The 17,122-nt window shown below is 44.0% G+C and overlaps 1 protein-coding gene across 3 annotated transcripts in view; it reads right to left on the reverse strand.

Moving 5' to 3' along the window:
- OTUD4 (OTU deubiquitinase 4) overlaps positions 1-17,122 on the reverse strand; it is a 449,310-nt gene that overhangs the window by 109,272 nt on the left and 322,916 nt on the right. For all 3 annotated transcript variants that reach the window (XM_069242606.1, XM_069242605.1, XM_069242607.1), the window contains one exon: positions 3,085-3,262. In XM_069242606.1, the coding sequence (XP_069098707.1) occupies positions 3,085-3,262 (178 nt within the window). The remainder of the gene's footprint in view (positions 1-3,084; positions 3,263-17,122) is intronic.

Raw genomic sequence — 17,122 nt, forward strand, 5'->3', positions numbered from 1 at the left:
GTAGAGGTCTCTGTGGTGGCATTGGCTGCAGCACCGGAAAGGGATCTACTAGTGAGAAATCTGTGTCAGCGGGAACTGGAGGCGTATTGAAAGAGTAAATAATTCAAATGGCATTGGGAAAGACCTGCCAGTATGAGCCTGAACAGGGAACCAAAGGAGAAGGTGCTCCAGAGGGGATCTCTGCCTGCCTGAACATCTAAAACATTGAAGAAAAAAAGGCTTCATAGGGTGTTGTGGAGGAGACAGAAAGGACCACAAGTGCTGGGGTCGAGGAAGCAGTGCTCTATCCTCAGGCTGTGGAATCATTACTAGCACCACCTCGGGTGATGACTGCATAGGAGGCTGAGAATACCTTGGAAACTTACTTTTTGAAGAATGCCAGCATTGTTTCTTCTTTTACTTGTGGCACTTACGCCTGAACGACTTGGGAAAGGGAGACGGCAGTTGCATGGATCTTAGCCGGGACAGAGGTCAAACTCGGCAGTCACCTCTAGCCATGAACAGCCCTTCCCTTAATGGCCTTCAAATGCACACTGAGGCACAACCTTCTTTTGTACTTTGACCCCAAACAAAAACAAATGGCATGGAGGTCCATGATAGACATCAGACCCTCATAATGCCTACAGTGGTTTAACCTTGAATATTTGACATCCCTCGCACAGCGCCAAAATGCACAAAACGTTTCATAAGAAAAAACTCCCTCACAGAAAGATACTGAGCTCAGGATCCAGGTTAAAGGGTGCAAAAGTAAAGGAAAGTAAGAGTTGAGAGGTGGGTGCTTTTTGGCTTCAGTGACGTTCCTATAGCATTGCTTACGACACAGACAGAGCCAGCACCTACTACTGATGTGGAAGAGCTGAGCAACATTTCTAGATCCAATCAGGGGCCCTGGATACTCAAGAGGTGAGGAATATGAAGATAGAAGAGTTCAAAACATGAAATAACCACAATCACAGCTTCCTACAAAACAAAGCACAGTGAATTATTACAACCATCATTGCACATGTATTATACCATGCAGGGCTTGTTTGGTGGGAGGCTGTGAGGGTCCCAAGTAGGATTCCAACTCAAAGGGAATTTACTTTGAGTGATGCTTGATGTGGGCAGTTGCATGTAGTGTGTGTCTGTGTGGGGGAAGGGTTACTGAAATAGGTGAGGCAGCTGTGGGTAAAGTCAGAGAGTGCCTAGAGGTGGCTTTTGGAAAATATGTAAAGATTAACATGGTACCCTGCTATGGGTTCAATATTTGTTAAGAAGGTAGGACCTACTGTGTCATCAGCCCTCAGACGAAGACAGGCAGAACCAGTTTAGTGAGTCAGCAATAGAGATGACCCATACAGACCACATATTCTGGATATGTGGGTCTGTGGAGTAAAAAAAAGTGTGTGAAAATCAGAAATAAAATAAAGCATTGGCTCAGAAATTGTGGAAAATGAGACCACAGGCCACATCAAGTTCTAATCGGCCATAGGAGAAAAAAATACAATTAAAAAAAGTTATTCAAGATCATGCGCGGGCAAGGCGGAATAGATCTACAACAGGAGAAATGTTGTTCAGGTGGAATGAGCACATGCATGTTCTCCTGAATGTTGCTCCTCAATGATACAGATACCATCTTACAAAAAGTGACGACATCCCCAAAGGAAAAAAAGAAATGTCATAACAACCGAGCCACTCGGAAATTACTCTCAGCTGGCAGTCTCACCCACACAGAAGGACAGAGCAGCCCCATGCAGAGGCCCATTACAAAACATTCACTGCCTGCAGGCGCAGAGAGATGGGTCTATAGAAAACTGACCAGATGGCAGTGTTTGTGTGGGGGGGTGTCTACAGCACATATATACAGATTGCGCCATGCAAGAGTGTGCCCCTGAAAATGCTTTGAACTTAGCACTCAAAACAATACTGTGAAGCAAACAACTGGAGGTGGCTGGAGCCCAATTTTAGACAAGGGGGGCATTAAAAAAAAGTGTCTTTCTAAAAAGGCATGAAAAATAGACCAATAGATGTTTAATGTTTATGTTAAGCACTGCATATTGATTAAATGATTGTTTTGGTTTCTTTAGGAACAGCTGGACAGAGCCAGATTATTGCAAATAAAACAAGCAACACTGGAACATTAAGTAAACAGGTGCCCGCAGAAAACAGCGTCTGACATTTGAGCTCCATCTAACTGCACAGCAAATGTGATGAGATAAGAACAAGATTTACATGCCAATTTACTGAAACTGAGTTGAGCTCAAAAGGAGTGAAAACAGGACCCATTGTGTGAAATTTTCAACAAAGAAAAAAGTAGTTCCTAAAACAGAAGCTAATATGGTGACCAGTGGATTGATATAGTACTTGGTACCTGCTCTCGGGGACAGCTAAACACTGAGGCATGACGAATGCATGCTATGGACAAATGGTAAGAAACAACATGAGAGCGACGATGGAGGCAGCAAATGTGAAGCCTATGGTCAGGCTGAAGCCCACTAAGTATATTCAATATGTTCCAAAGAGACAGCAGAAGCACAGTCTAGCCGAGACCTAGGAAGAGGGGATTTGTGATTGGTTTAGGTCAATGTTACAAGGAGAACTCTGTAGGAACTGCCTCTAAGTAAATCTTGCATCAATGGGGAGTTGTGGTCTACAGGATAAGAAGCATTCAACAAACTGTTGGGCGTAGTGTATGTGAACTGAATTCAAATTTAGAAAACAGAAACAAATACCATCAATGGCATTTAGATCTCAGCAACAACAATGTCCTAAATTACTCAACATGGTCATTTTAAGATGATTTTAGGCACATTAAAAGTAAAGGTACAGGTGTAGGGGTAAAAGTTAACACAGAGCTATGGTGGTGAATGAAATGTAGTAAAATTACAAAAAAAAGTAATCAGTATCATGTTTACGCCCAACTTCTCAATTCAGAAATCTGATAATCAGAAACAACTAACACAATTCTGAAATGCATCTATATCGCATCACCTCTAATTCAAGACCCACAGTACTGCATTCTTGATAAAACCACTGAGTCGATGGCACCTAACAAATACTGAGTTAAAGTTTAACAGACTATAAATTAGCAGTTTTAGACAATACCTGTGGCATTGTATGTTGTGGACTCATTGGGCCAAGGAGGCACAGCATCAGGCAGTATAGGCACAACAGGCGGCACCACTGGAAGCACTGGCAAGTCAGGCGGGGTCTCAGCAGGTGCTGAAGTATCACATGAAGAAGTTGCATCATCAGCAGATGTCTGTGTGCATTCTTCTGGTCTCTGGAAAGAAGACGGAGTGCAATGAAATTCCTGAGGAATCAGGTATTGTGGTCCATACTATTGCAAAACCTGTGCCGTCAATTGTCAACCTACCTTTATTCGCCAACTTTAGGAAATCAAAATCACTTCTGATATGCTAGACAGGCATTACAATTGGAATATAGTAAAAGTTCTTTAGAATGCAAATATTCCAAACAGAAATCAATATAAATACTAAGGAACCTATGAGGCAACATTGGAAAAACACTTGTCACTATACGGATCTACACAGGCAAGCCAAAACATGCTCATTACTTCTTTGTTCATTTTTATATTGCGGATTCAATTTAAAGTTTGATGTGGTTTTTTTTCTTTGTTTTTGTAAATATTTGTGTTTTGCACTTTCTGGTTGTTAGTGTTGACATGGCTCCTGCCTGTCATCCTAGAAGTCAGCAGTCTAGTGTTGATTGAGAACACATAAAAGGAGGATGTTGAGGATGCGTGCAGTGGGGACACCATTGGTGCGCTGAAGGCGAGCAAAAGGCAAGCCATCTGCACCCGTCCACGTCTGAACGTCGCCAGAGCCCTTGCTCCTTTCCCATTCGATATTAGTTGCCCCGTTAGAATCTGTTACATGGCTAAAACGCTTTATAACCTTAGAGACCTGTACATATCTCTTTAACGATGCACTGCTTGAATTGCTTTCCACTCCATTTGGAGGGTGATTTGGCTTGCTAAAAATGAAGGTTCTAATACAATACAAATACAATGCTAATGATACCAATTTTATAAGCAAAGATGTTATACAAAAAAATCACCAATTATTAGAGCCTCTACGCTACTCCTAGGCCCCACCAGCCTCATAAGCTTTCTCTGCAATGTATGATCTTAGAACTCGAACTTAATCTTCGCCCTATCCCCGGAGGAATGCTCTTTGACAGAAACCTAAATGATTTTGACCACCCTTCCATCAGTCACACTAGCAGTCCCAGGAAATGATAGCATGCTCAGACATGCTAGAGAGGTCAAACCGGATGGGGGCATTGAAATTATTTTTCAAGATACTATTATAGTGTCATTTATAGACACTTTAATGCCTGACTGGTTTGAATTAGGCATTTTTAAAGTTGAGTTTCCCCCCCAGAGATTGCTGGAAAGGAGCATTTGTATACCGCCTGCTGGGTCCTAAGAATGAGTTCAGTCATCATTTAACTGAATGCATTGACACCCATGTATTCTCTGCAAAACACTTTCTTTTGCTAGGTGATTTTAATTATTACAGGGAAGATTCCTCTAATTCTGAAGTTGTGCTACTCATCTCGGATTTGGATCTGTTGTGGTTACACCAAGAAATTAGAGACCCCACCCAAGCTACAGGTCATACTTTAGACATCATTTTTACCAATTCTAATGATTTGCATTGTGAGTCTCTCCTACTGCGTACCTGCATGGATCGTTTCTTAATCCGGTCCTATATCCTGAAAACTAATGGGACAACTATAAGTAAAACACTTGTATACAGGGCTTTGCGACAGTGGTGACTGATGACCCCTGACTCCTTTTCTAATGCTTTTGAGTATTCAATGCTCCTCCACTGCCCCCTCGACCTAAATATTAATTCAGCCTTAGCTCAATTTAACAAGTCCCTAAATTTGCCACTCGAAAGTGATGTCCCTCTAAAAATTGTATCTGAAATGCTGCTCCGATCTCATACTCCTTGGTACATCAAGGAGCTGAAACAGGAGACATCCTCCTGTAGGAAGCTAGAAAGACAATGGCGTAAACCCAAATGTCAAACTACAAGCGCTTTTAGACAGCATTGTCTTTCTATCACCTGACGATTTAATCAGCTCGTAAATCCCATACTATCACTCAAATTGAGCAACCTGGCAATTCTTCTAAAAAATTATTCAAAATCCTCAATGATTTTGTAAATCCTACCTGCTCCCAGCCTATTCCAGCTTCGCAAGACCTGTGTAATTCCTTAGCAGACTTTTCGGAGGACAAAAATTAACCAAATTATCTGAAATGTACCACGCCTGCAGATCTGTCTGCTGAGGTGCTAAACTATAATGCCCCCCTTCGAAACCGTGTCTGCTAATTAGACAAGTTTGCACCCCTTTCTCTTGAACATATTCAAAAGACCCCAGGAAAAGCCAAATATGTCTCCCTTTGGATCTCTGTCCTCCATGGACCACAGCCTTACTCTCCCACCAGATGACCCCGCAGTTCAGGCGCTGTCTATCTATTGACATGGGAAGTATTCCCTACACTTGGAAATCTGCACAGGTTGTTCCTATACAAAAAAGGTCAACGCTGATCCTAGCAATATAGCAAATTACTTTCTTATTTTGCTGCTTTCGCTCCTGGGCAAGTCATTGGAAAGTTTAATTAATTCTCAACTCTCAGCCAATCTTGAGGATAAACTACTGGACCCATCTCAATCTGGGTTGAAATCCGCTTATAGCGCCGAGACTGCCTTGAATGTGGTTAATGATTTCATAAGACTCTCCGTAAACAAAGGCAGTCCATATATGCTGTTGCTATTGGATTTATCTGCAGTTTTTGATACAGTGTCCCATTCTAGGTTTATTCAAAGGCTGTAAAAGATTGGTATTTCTGGTACTGCCTTGCAAAGGTTTCAAGATATTTTAAGAAATAGAACTCAGACTCTCTCTTCAGGCACCTTCAAGTCTTGCACTATGTTGATCGACAAGGAGGTACCACAGGGCTCTTGTCTAAGCCCCACACTTTTTAACATTTATGTAGCCCCCTCCAGCTGCTCTTACTAGAACCTTTGGCTGCGAAACAATATCTATGCTGATGATATGCAGGTGATGATTTGCTGAACTGAAGAAAATTAAGGCTCAGTTCTCTAATGGCATGAAAGCGATAGCAGCATGGAGAACAACTGTTTACAACTGAAAGCTGATAAAACAGATCATGCTAATTGGTAAAGCCCAGCAACTCCGGACCCCTGACTGGTGGCATATAGAACTTGGCTGTGTCCTATGCCCAAGCAGGTAGTTCAGAATCTTGCCCTGAAAACAGGAAAGTCTCTATCCATGAAAGACCACATCACTGTCATTAGCAGCAGCTGCTTCAACAAGATGCTTCTGCTGAAAGCATCTTTTCCTTACCTTCCATCCACTGCCAGGAAAACTCTTGTTCAGACTCTGATTATGAGCAAATTAGACTATGGAAATGCCGCACTTGCTGTAGCAAATAAGCTGCAAACCGATGCTTTGCTTAGAGCCCTACAATGGTTGCCAATTAAGAAAATGACTTTTTAAAATCTGCTGTATTACATATAAATCATAAACAAGCAACAGCCCTAGCTATTTAGCACAGAAACATACACATTACTGTCCAGTTGAGAACTTACGTTCCAAGGACAAAGCCTAACAGTTCCTCCTGTTCAACTGACAAGAAGTGGTGGCAGGTCCTTCACTTACTGGCCCTGCTTCACTGGAATAACTTGTCTTATTACATCCACACTTGTTCTGCTCATCTTAAATTCAGGAAACTGGTCAAGACAGTTTTATTTTAATGTTACGTTCGGACTTGCCCGTTTTCATCTTTAGCGCTGAGATAGCTCTCCAGGAGTGATTTGTGTGCTATAGTAAGCTATAATAACATAACATTAATTCTCAATTCACTTTAAGTGCATGGTATTGCATGGGATACGGATGTTGGTTAGCAGCACTGGAGAGTTATTCTGGAATAAGCTTTATTCACTGCATCAAAATGTATTTGACCTTTCCAATGTATAGGTGGACTACAGCAAATAGGCTGCCAGTCAACGCTTTACTTACACTACTCATTAAAACTGTTAAAAAAAAAAAAGCACTTTTAAAGAAATTCCAAATAGTACAAGCTTTAGACCAAGTGATAATACCTCACCAGCACCTGTTTTAAATGCTCCAAAAGTCAATTTAGGAAGGCACAGAATAAATCTGGTGATTATTTTCTACAACAGTTGAGAGACGTGGAATGGTCCAAGAATGCCTCAATGCTAAGCTAGTCACACAAGGTATTTTGTCCTGGTATTCGATAAAGATGACGTACTGAAATAGGCACAGATACATATAAAAATGTAAAGATAACTAGAATAAAGATACCTGCAGGACAACCAAAGTTAAGCATCTCTTCCTGCTCTTGTATAATTGATAATGGTACAAGACTAGATTAACACTCTACCTGGACACAGGTTGAGCACAGAACATCAGAGGAGATTCAAAGGTAGTTGAAAATCCTTAGATGCAGACCAAGCAACAAGTTTAACCAGTGGTCCACATAGACAGAACTGGTATCAGGTTTTAGGAAGCCAAGATGACGTCTGCAACTTCTGGTGGAAAACAGAAGGACTCTGGCAACACCTAATTTACATGTCTGCAGCTGATGCATCTCAGGTTTGGGATGGAAGACCCAACCATACTTCCGGAAAACCAGATACATCACATGAGGAAGATGAATGAAGGCCCAAGTGATGAGGTACAGAAGACTAATATCTCACATCCTGCTTGTCAGACCTAGGAGGATCAGAATCAGTTCAGCTCAATCTTTCCTCTCCTCCTGCTAAACCACTGAGAGGATCAGCAAATACAAAATGAGCAGACCCCATGACAGATGAACCTGAGGATATCCCCCACGGAACTAATTAGGGGAGAGGGCGGTGGGGTGTATGGCACAAATACAAGGACATTCCCTGTTTAAGAATGGTGAAAAATCCACAACTGGACATCCTAATCTGGATAAGGTTGTCTGTCACTTCCAGATGAAATTTCACTCATGTTTTTTTTTTTTTAAATATAGTGAGACAACTCACATCTGGTGACACGTTGAGGCTGTTTCCAAAGTCAGCCGGCACTAGGAAAACACCCACTGCAGGACCACTGCCACAGAGATTCCCAAAAGGATTCAAGAATCGACACTGTTCTGTTTGGTATAACAATATATGGTAGATATGTTGTTGGACAGACCTTGAACGGTATTTCTTCAGATGAAATGGAGAAGTGCCTCCTCTGTCCAGAGAAAAGAAAACTGCCTGTAACTCTGAAATATATATTCTGAGGGCGGTACTAAGACCTTTAATCATCATCATCTCAGTCACGATCGCCATAGCACAACAAGATGTCTGTAACAATGGTGGTCAGTGACTGCAGAGCATTGCGTGGGAAATCCACAATGAGATTGGAGGAGCATATCCACTAATGAACGTCCACGAGAACAGAGAAGAAAACCTGCCCCTGAGCTGAGAGGCTCATCTTATTTTGTATCCATTGTCATCGCAAGCATTACTGAAGTGCTTGTATATGTAATCTGGCATGTGTGCCAACATGGGGCCATGCAGGCATGGGGACAGCAGGCAGAGGACCTGCAGAGCCGGGATCAGAGTCAGATTCAAAACTATAGGAATTATTTACCAAACCTTTTAAAGAAGAGTGGACAAGGGCCTGCTCTAGCAATCCCAAGGGGCTCTTTTAGGGGGTAGTGTGGCCGAGCAGCCTTAGACTTATCAGAGAGGAGAGCTAGACATCTGCAAATACAGTCAATAAATGAGACACCCGACTCAAGAAGGAGATCCACACTAATTTACAAAAATAGCAAGCATCTTCATGTGTGTTTAGGCACCAGAATCAATATGATCAGGTAAGTAAGTTGTACAAGAAAAATCTTTACAGTTTTGAGAAGTCGACAGGGCAATTATTAGAAGCTGCAATATTATCCTATGGAGAGAAAAACAAGTACTGCATTCAGATATAGTACAGTGACTTACGGGACCAATCTCCTGGACTTAAGGTAAGTATTGGGCAAGAGTCAATATCACACCAACAGATCACACTGGGCAGCACCGGGGAGGATGGGCACAGAGGAGCAGTACAGTGTCAGCTGCCCAATGTTAGTCAATAGGGATTTTTCTGGTTGAAAAGAGACTGCAGGTTTAGCCAGGGAGTCCAGTCAGGGAGAACCAACAGGTGTGTTCAAGTCTTGAGATGTTTGGGGATGGAGGGACCCCCCCTTTGGTCCTCTTCTACACAGGCCAGGGGTGACAGTTGCACAGGTGTCCTAATGCACCTAGTTTTCTACAATGGGAGCACTCGTGGTTGAGGGGGCCTACGAGCAGAGGCTGCAGGGAGCGTCGAGTCCACAGTGGGCAAGTCCAAGGTGGGCTTTGTCTCTGGAGGGCTAGGGTACCGGATTGGTACCGCTGGCCCACTTCAGCTCGGGCTAGGCGGCACGGGTGCAGTGGTGCTTTCAGGTGTCATTTTTTTGCGGTCTGAAGCCCTATCATGTTTCTTGGGGGTACCTGCAAGATGCATAGAAGCATCTCCTCTGCTCCCTGGGAGTTCCTGGGTCTTTGTTGAAGGCAGGCAGTCCTCCTAGGCTTTTGGAGCCACAACAGCTTGCAGGACGAGTCAACTGTCATTAGTAGGCAGGAACAGCAGAAAGGCCAGCAGGGCTGGGGCGAATTCAGGTTCTTCTACCTCGGACTTTGCATTTACGGCTCTTGGGTGTCCTTCGTAGATCCGCAGGAATCGGATTTCCTGGTGCCAGGGCTCCTCTAAAAACTAAACTCGGGGCATTTTGGGGATTGTTAGGTAGTAGCCAATGGGCTACATACCCCTGGGGTCACTACACCCCCTGTATGACCACTTCCAGTGAGAAGTGGGCATAACCCCGTCCCAGCGTTCCTAACTCTACAACACCAAGATTGCAGATTTCTAAATGTGGTGGCCACATCATGCAGTTCACTTAAGGGGCGAACTGACCTAAGGAGTGGACACACCTCTCTGAATACTACATTTTCCACCTGGGGCAGGGGGAGTCAGCATCTCTCTTTTCAGTGAAGTCTTTGAAGCTCCCTGCCTTGGAATGCAGATTCGGCTGTCATCATGTTGTAAAGGGGAGGGTGGGCGGCGAGGGCCTGTAAACACCTTGCCCAGGGCAGGCTTTGTTTCTGACCACCCATGAGTAAAGGGTCTCACCCTAGGGGGGCAGAATCTTGTCTGGTGGTGGCAGACTGGCTAAAACTAATCAGTGCCCACATAAGTAGTGGGTAGGTTTTCAAGGGGCACCTCTAAGGTGCCCTTTGGGTGCATGTACTTATAAATCCATCAGTGAGGGTTTATCAATAGAAGATGTTTGATATCAACCATCCCTATTTCTAGTGAAACCATCATGTAGCTGGGGAACTATTGACCAGTGTCTAGCACATTTACTTAAAATGGCTTCCCTGTTCACTAACTATGTCTAAGAATCAACAAAGACACCCTCACATTATAATATAATGCACCCTGCCTTATGGGTTTAAGGCCTGCTGTAGGGGTGGCTTACATATATTGCTTTCAGTGCTGGGGACATGGCATACAGGCTGTGTGCCATGCCATGTTTTCACTTTCAGCTGCACCAAGGCAAGCAGCCTTAACTGGCAGCCTGCATGCGCTAGGCAAGGGGTCCCTGAGGGTGGCACAATACATGTTGCAGCCCTTGAGGACCCTCTTTGGTACCAATGCCCTAGGTACCATGGGTACAATTTACAGGGCAGCAAAAGGTATTGCCAATTGGGGAACAATTGCAGTTTTAGGGAAAGAGATCTGGCACTGGGGACCTGGTTAGCAGGAACCCAGTGCACTTTCAGTCTAAATTGCATAGTGTACCAGGCAAAAAGTGGGGGAAACCAGGTCAAAAGCGGGCACTTTCCTACAAATCTTAACCAATATCCAGAACGCATGGACATACATCCAAAAAGGCATGTGGCACTTTTAAGTTGCTTCATGCAACATCATTTCTGCCCTTAGAATAGTCTTTTAGCCTCTCAATCTGGAGGAGCGATGGAGAATGCATTTAGTTTCAATTTGACAAAGGTTGGGCCACAAAACGTTCCACTGAAGGGTGTGTAAACAAAAACATGGGATCTTAAATGTTGGGTCGATGGTGCTCTGTAATCTGCATAAGCTTCAAGATCTGAAGGTGGTTTGTCATGTTACAGCAGGGAACACAGCTATGTATTACTTAAGAGTTCTTCACACACCTGAAGGAGAAGTGAAGCAATCAGATTTGCATCATGTTACCAAGTTTCCACCAGAGAAACTGCTTGAAAAAGGGGGTTTGGTTGTAGGTAAACCTATAAATCATGTGATAAGTGCATGAAGTTTTGAGTTTATGCCTGGGTAAAACATTCTAGAGAGTGGTCAAGGAAAGCTTTGGCTAGGTTGTTTAGCTACCAGTGATAATGCCCCTGAATGTGGGTACAGGACACAAGTCTACCAGTAATCCAGATGTGGCAAAAACTTTAACAAGGTTAGAGAAACCCTAAGCAGATCAGATATTAAAGGAAAATAATTCCTGCCAGGGCGCACTGACAGTTGAAGGTAGAAGGTGGGTTTCTTTGCAACCTTGCTTGGATTTTGCATCAGGAGCTTTAGATAGGAAAACAAAGTGGCAACCTAGGGAATCACATAGTACTTGTGTGGGGGTAAAGCTGGAGGTTGTACATAGATTCAGGAATCCAGAGAAATAAGTTATTAGTTGGCTTCCTAGAGTAATGAAGACATTAAGCTTTATTATGATTTTGTAGCTAATATAATGGATACGTATCCCCTGCCGTACATTATGAGGATATTGAAAATCACAGAGGAGTTCCACAACTATGTAGAGGAACAAGGCGGAAGGCTGAGTTCCTTTATAAGGTTCTGGAACACTGATGTAATTTGCAATATCCTTATGTATATTGGGGCACTCTATTCTATATAATGCATGGCCGCACCATCACCTTTCCCACAAACCACTTGAAAAGTTGGTGCATAGCTCTTTCATATGAAGGAGCAAGCGTATTTGCAAACATGACAAAAATAAAACCTCTCGTGCACACTTAAACACATAAAAAATCTGATATTAGCTTGGAAAATGTAGAAACACGTAGAAAGATTCTAACTTTTCTATACTCTTTGAAGTGCAAAAAATAAACATTCTCTCTCCTCATCACTGAAAGCTATTAAAATAGAGCAGAAGAATGAAATGCAATCTTCTGTTTACATCGCTTTAAACGGCTGCTTCAATTATGCTCCATGACCTAACCTGCCATTCACCTCAGCTGCTGGCTCCGGCAGAAAGGCATTGTGATGTCAGAACTTGGCTGTAATAACTTATAGTTGTTTCCCAATGTCTTTTCTTCATAATCGGTGACTGAGATCGTCCCTAGTCAGATTATAAAGGAATTAGAGACATGCATTTATTCATGGATTACTGAATCCCATGCATTATAGTGTGATATTGCAAATGTCAGTTTGTCATCAAAGCGGTATATGCATCTTTCAATTTACATTCCAAAGACCTTATGTTTGATTTGAAAAACTGTTGTTCTGGTATTATTTAACCAGCTTTCCCATGTTGACTGATACTTGTAGTTGTCTTTATTGGGACACTGTCCAAGACGAAGTCAGTTGATGGTTGCATTGCTGAACTGAAATGTATACCTTTACAAGGGCTATGCAGGGGTGAATGACCTTGGGGATGGTTGCTTGAATTACCTTTTAAGCAATGGCAGTAACTTTGTCGAAGTCACAAACATCAACTGTATTTTATAATTAAATTTCCCAATGTAGTAGGGCTTCATCTGTTCATGTTCTAAACCTCAACATATGCAACAACCAGCCATTTGCTAAAAAATATACATGTTTAGGACACAGCACTCATAAGACTATCACACTGCAAATTATTTGATGCAACAACCGCATACTAAGCATTGCTCCAAAACTAAGGACAAAATAAACCAATCCAGATACACACATCTTGTGAATTAACTAAAAATATTTAGAAATAAACTTTCGATCCAGTAACAGACCACTACTTTTCTCTCTATTATAATTCTGACAACTCTGTGTAGTGTGGCCTAGGTGAATTCTATGAACTGTCCACAACCATGACTATAAAGAGGTCAAAGTGACTCATAAAAAAATGTATTTGAGCAACAGATCAGACAGGCTTTTCCTTTTTTCCCTACTTCTGCCATTTCGGTTTCATTCACCTGTGCTTGCACAAATAGGTAAGCCTTGAGTTTCTTGCAGAAAATTAGAAGGGATGGGAAGGTCCTGATGTAGCCAGGAAGGTCTTTCCAGGATTTGGTGGCGATGTAGGAAAAGAAGTGCCCTTCTGACTTGTTCCTGCAGATGTGGGGTACCTGTGGAGAGCTTTGTATGCATGGGTGAGCAATTTGAATTGTCATCTCTTCTCAATTGGTAGCCAGTGTAGCTCTCTGAGGTGGGGTCTAATGTGTGTATTGTGGGGGATGTTGAGGATGAATCTGGCAGCAGCGTTCTGGGTGGTCTGGAGTCTTTGTAAGAGTTGATTTGTGATGCCGGTGTAGTGTATGTTGCCATAGTCCAGTCTTGTGGTGTTGAGGACCTGGGAAACCATGCTTCTAGTGCCGGGAGGGAGCTAGTGGAATGTGTCACAGAGCATGCTTAGGATGAAGAAACAGGAGAAAGTGACGCGTTCTCTTGTTTGACCATTTTGTGACTGTCGTCCACCATGATACTGAAGTTTTTGGTGTGGTTGGTGATGATGATCCCAGGTCTGTGGACCAACACGGAGAGATCTTGTTGCTGAAGATCAGTACTTCAGTTTTATAAATGTTGACGGTTATGCAGTTCTGTATCATCCAGTTAGCTACGTTGGACATGCAGGTGTTGACGTTGGTCTGGTGGTGTGGTTGTTGTCTGTGAGGGAAAGATGAGCTGGGTGTTATCTGCGTAGGATACAATGTGGATTCCAAGGGATCATATGACATGGGCAAGTGGTGCCATGTAAGCGTTGAAGAGCTTAGGATTCAGTGATGATCCTTGAGGGACATCGCAGATGAGGTCCTGGGACTCAGAGTTGTAAGGTGGGAGCCTGATTCGCCGGGTGTGCTTGGCAAGGAAGGAGGTCAGCCAGCTCAAGGTGGGGGTCACGTATTTCAGAGTCATGGAGTCTTACCATAAGAAGGCTGTGAAAGACTGTTTCCAAGGAAGTGGAGAGGCTGAGTAGTATGAATTCGGTTGTTTCTGCTTGTCCACGATGGTCCGGATGTAATCAGTTGATACGATGAGAGCAGTTTCTGTGCTGTGGTTGCTGATAAATCCAGATTGTGATGTGTCTAATAAGCTGAATTCAAGATGGTTGTTGAGTTTTTATTGATAGCTTTCTCTGTGACTTTGGATGGGAAGGGCAGAAGTGAGATGGTGAGCTGCTGAGCTCCTCTGGGTTTTTTCAGGAGGGCTGTGATTTCTGTGTTTACAGTTGTCCCGGAAGGCTCCACTTTGGATTACGGTGTTGATGGTGGGGAGGTGGGAGCTGATCAGAGTTCCTCCAAGGTTGAAGATATGTGGGAGGAAAAGGGATCAGTGGGGGTCCCAGAATGAATTCATCTCATGATTTCAAAAGTATCTTCTGGGATGAAGGGGTTTCCAAACTGTGAACTGGTGGCCTGTGATTTGGTGGTGGTGGGTAGCTGAATGATGAGTTCTTGTGTCTTGCTTTGGAGGTGGATGTTAGAGTAGATGATGATTTTGTTGAGGACTAAGTTGGAGAGGTTGTCGCAGAGCTTTTGCAAAGGGGTGATGAAGTTGGGATAGGCTGAGGGTTTGGAGAATTCCTTGAAGGTGTTGAAGAGCTCTTTTCAGTTGCTGGAACCGTTTTCCAGTCTAAGAGCTAGGGCTGTTCTTGCCTCACAGAGTTGGGTGTGGCATTCCAGAAGTACGGACTTATAAAAGTTTCTCGCAGTGGTGTCCCGACTAGTTCTCCTTTTTTTCCTAATCTGTTTGCAAAGTGGTTTAGAGTTTCTAAGGTCTTTGGTGTACCATCTGGCTCGTGTGTTGGTTCTTGAGTGTGACGTTATTGTGGGAGGCTCAGGTGTCTGCGCTGGTAGTGATCCAGTTGTTGAAGGCTCTGATGTCGGCATGCAAGTTACCAATTATATTTTGTTGGTGGACTGTGTCCTTCATCTTGTTCCAGCTACATCAGAGGTTTACGTAGTCTTGGACTGGGGGGGTTTGGGTATGTCGATTTGTAAGTGGACGATGGCGTGGTCTGTCCAGGAGAGCAGAGTCAGGTGGCTGAACATGATGATCTTGCTGGTTGTGGATGGGTCCCAAAATGATCTAGGCGAGACCTAGGACCTCAAGGTTTTTTAGTAGATCTGTGGAGTGGGGATCTTTACAGTCATTGAGATGGAAGTTGAGGTTGGAGAGCAAGATGAAATTGATGGAGCTGATGTTGACGGGCGATGAAGTCTGTGAGGAGTCAGCTGAAGTAGGTCAGTAGGCTAGGATGCCTTTAATGGAGGTGTGGTTGCAGGTCAGAAGTCAGAAGTGCATGTGTTCCATGAAGGTTATGTCCTCATCGGTGGAGGTGGTGCAGGTGAAGGTGCACTTATGAATAATGGCAAGTCCTCCTGGTTTGTTTGGTTTGTCCTGGGATGGCTGCGGTGGTTGCCAATGTGGCGGTTAGCAAGGTCTCTGTCAGGAAGATATTGGGGGGTGCGGAGGTTTCAATAGCGTCTCATCTCTCTGTAGCATGTTTGTTGAGAACATCTGGTTTTGAGAATCATGCATGCCAGACGAGGCATGTGGGGAGTGCGTGTTAGCGTAGGTAAAACAGCAGTGAGCACATGAGAAAGGTCCTACCATGGAGCAGGTGAGCCACAGAAGCAGCCAGTGTGGTTGCGTGTGGTGTTCAGTGCATGTAGGCTAGAGGCTGTGTAGTGGCGGCATTCGGTCAGATCAGGGTAAGTGATGCTGGGTGCAGTCCAGGTGCAGACAGGTTGCCGTTTGGCACACTTTCGGCTGCCCGCTGCATAGTCCTGTAGCGGCTGCCATTAAGTAGGTCCAGGGGAGAGGAGTGGAGAGCGCATGGGGAAGAGCATGGGAGGGTGGGGCTAGGATGGGCAGGGTGCAAGAGATGGGAGAAGGCACAGGTGAGGAACGGGGAGGTTGGAAAGCGCAAGAGAGCAGGCATGAAGGAAAAGCAAGGCACAAAGAGGGACAAATAAGGAAAAAGCAGGGCACAAAGAGACAGAAAAAGTGGGGCACAATAGTGGAGAGTAGAAAACGAACACAAAGAGGCTCAAGAGAGTAGAAAGTTAAAAACTGGCACAAAGAAGCCCAAGAGAGTGGAAAGAGGAAAATGGGCAAAACAGGCCTAAGAGAGAGTGGAAAGGAGTGAAAATGGAAAACGGGCAGAGAAAATGACAGAGACGGGTGAGAGAAGAGGAGTGCAAGAACAAGGTGGGGCATCAAGGCAGGGAGGTCCGGTCTGAATAGGCCTTACACAGATCAGAGGAAAAGTCCAGATAAGTGGGAGCTTGGGCCTTAGCACCTGCAGGATATGACAAAGTACATGATGTACAAGTTACTTACCTTCGGTAAAGAAATATCTGGTAGAGACATATTCTAGTTGCAGATTACTTTCCTTAGAATTTTCCCCCAGACGTCAGACTGGATCTGGAGATTTGTCTTCGAGCAATACCCTTGCGCGTCGGTAGGTGGTGTCGGTGGACTCCGCAGGCGTCGTAGTCGCCGTGATGACATCGGGAGTAGTGCATAGATGCCGCCCTCGCGCAGTGACGTCAGTTTCTTTTAACGACTTTCCACGCCAGAGCGCAGAGCCGCTAAGAACACTGAGTTTGGTGCGCCAGAGCTAAGAACCTGAAAGGGGGGAATCCCGGTCCCTAGAAATCAGTTCACAAGCGGGGAGGATGGGTGGGCGGTAAGGAATCTGCAACTAGAATATGTCTCTACCAGCTATTTCGTTACCAAAGGTAAGTAACTTGTACATCTGATAGAGACTTCTAGTTGCAGATTCCTTACCTTAGAATAGATACCCAAACAATGCCATCCT

The sequence above is a fragment of the Pleurodeles waltl genome, chromosome 1_2, assembly GCF_031143425.1.
Source record: "Pleurodeles waltl isolate 20211129_DDA chromosome 1_2, aPleWal1.hap1.20221129, whole genome shotgun sequence".
In the NCBI taxonomy this organism is placed as follows: Eukaryota; Metazoa; Chordata; class Amphibia; order Caudata; family Salamandridae; genus Pleurodeles; species Pleurodeles waltl.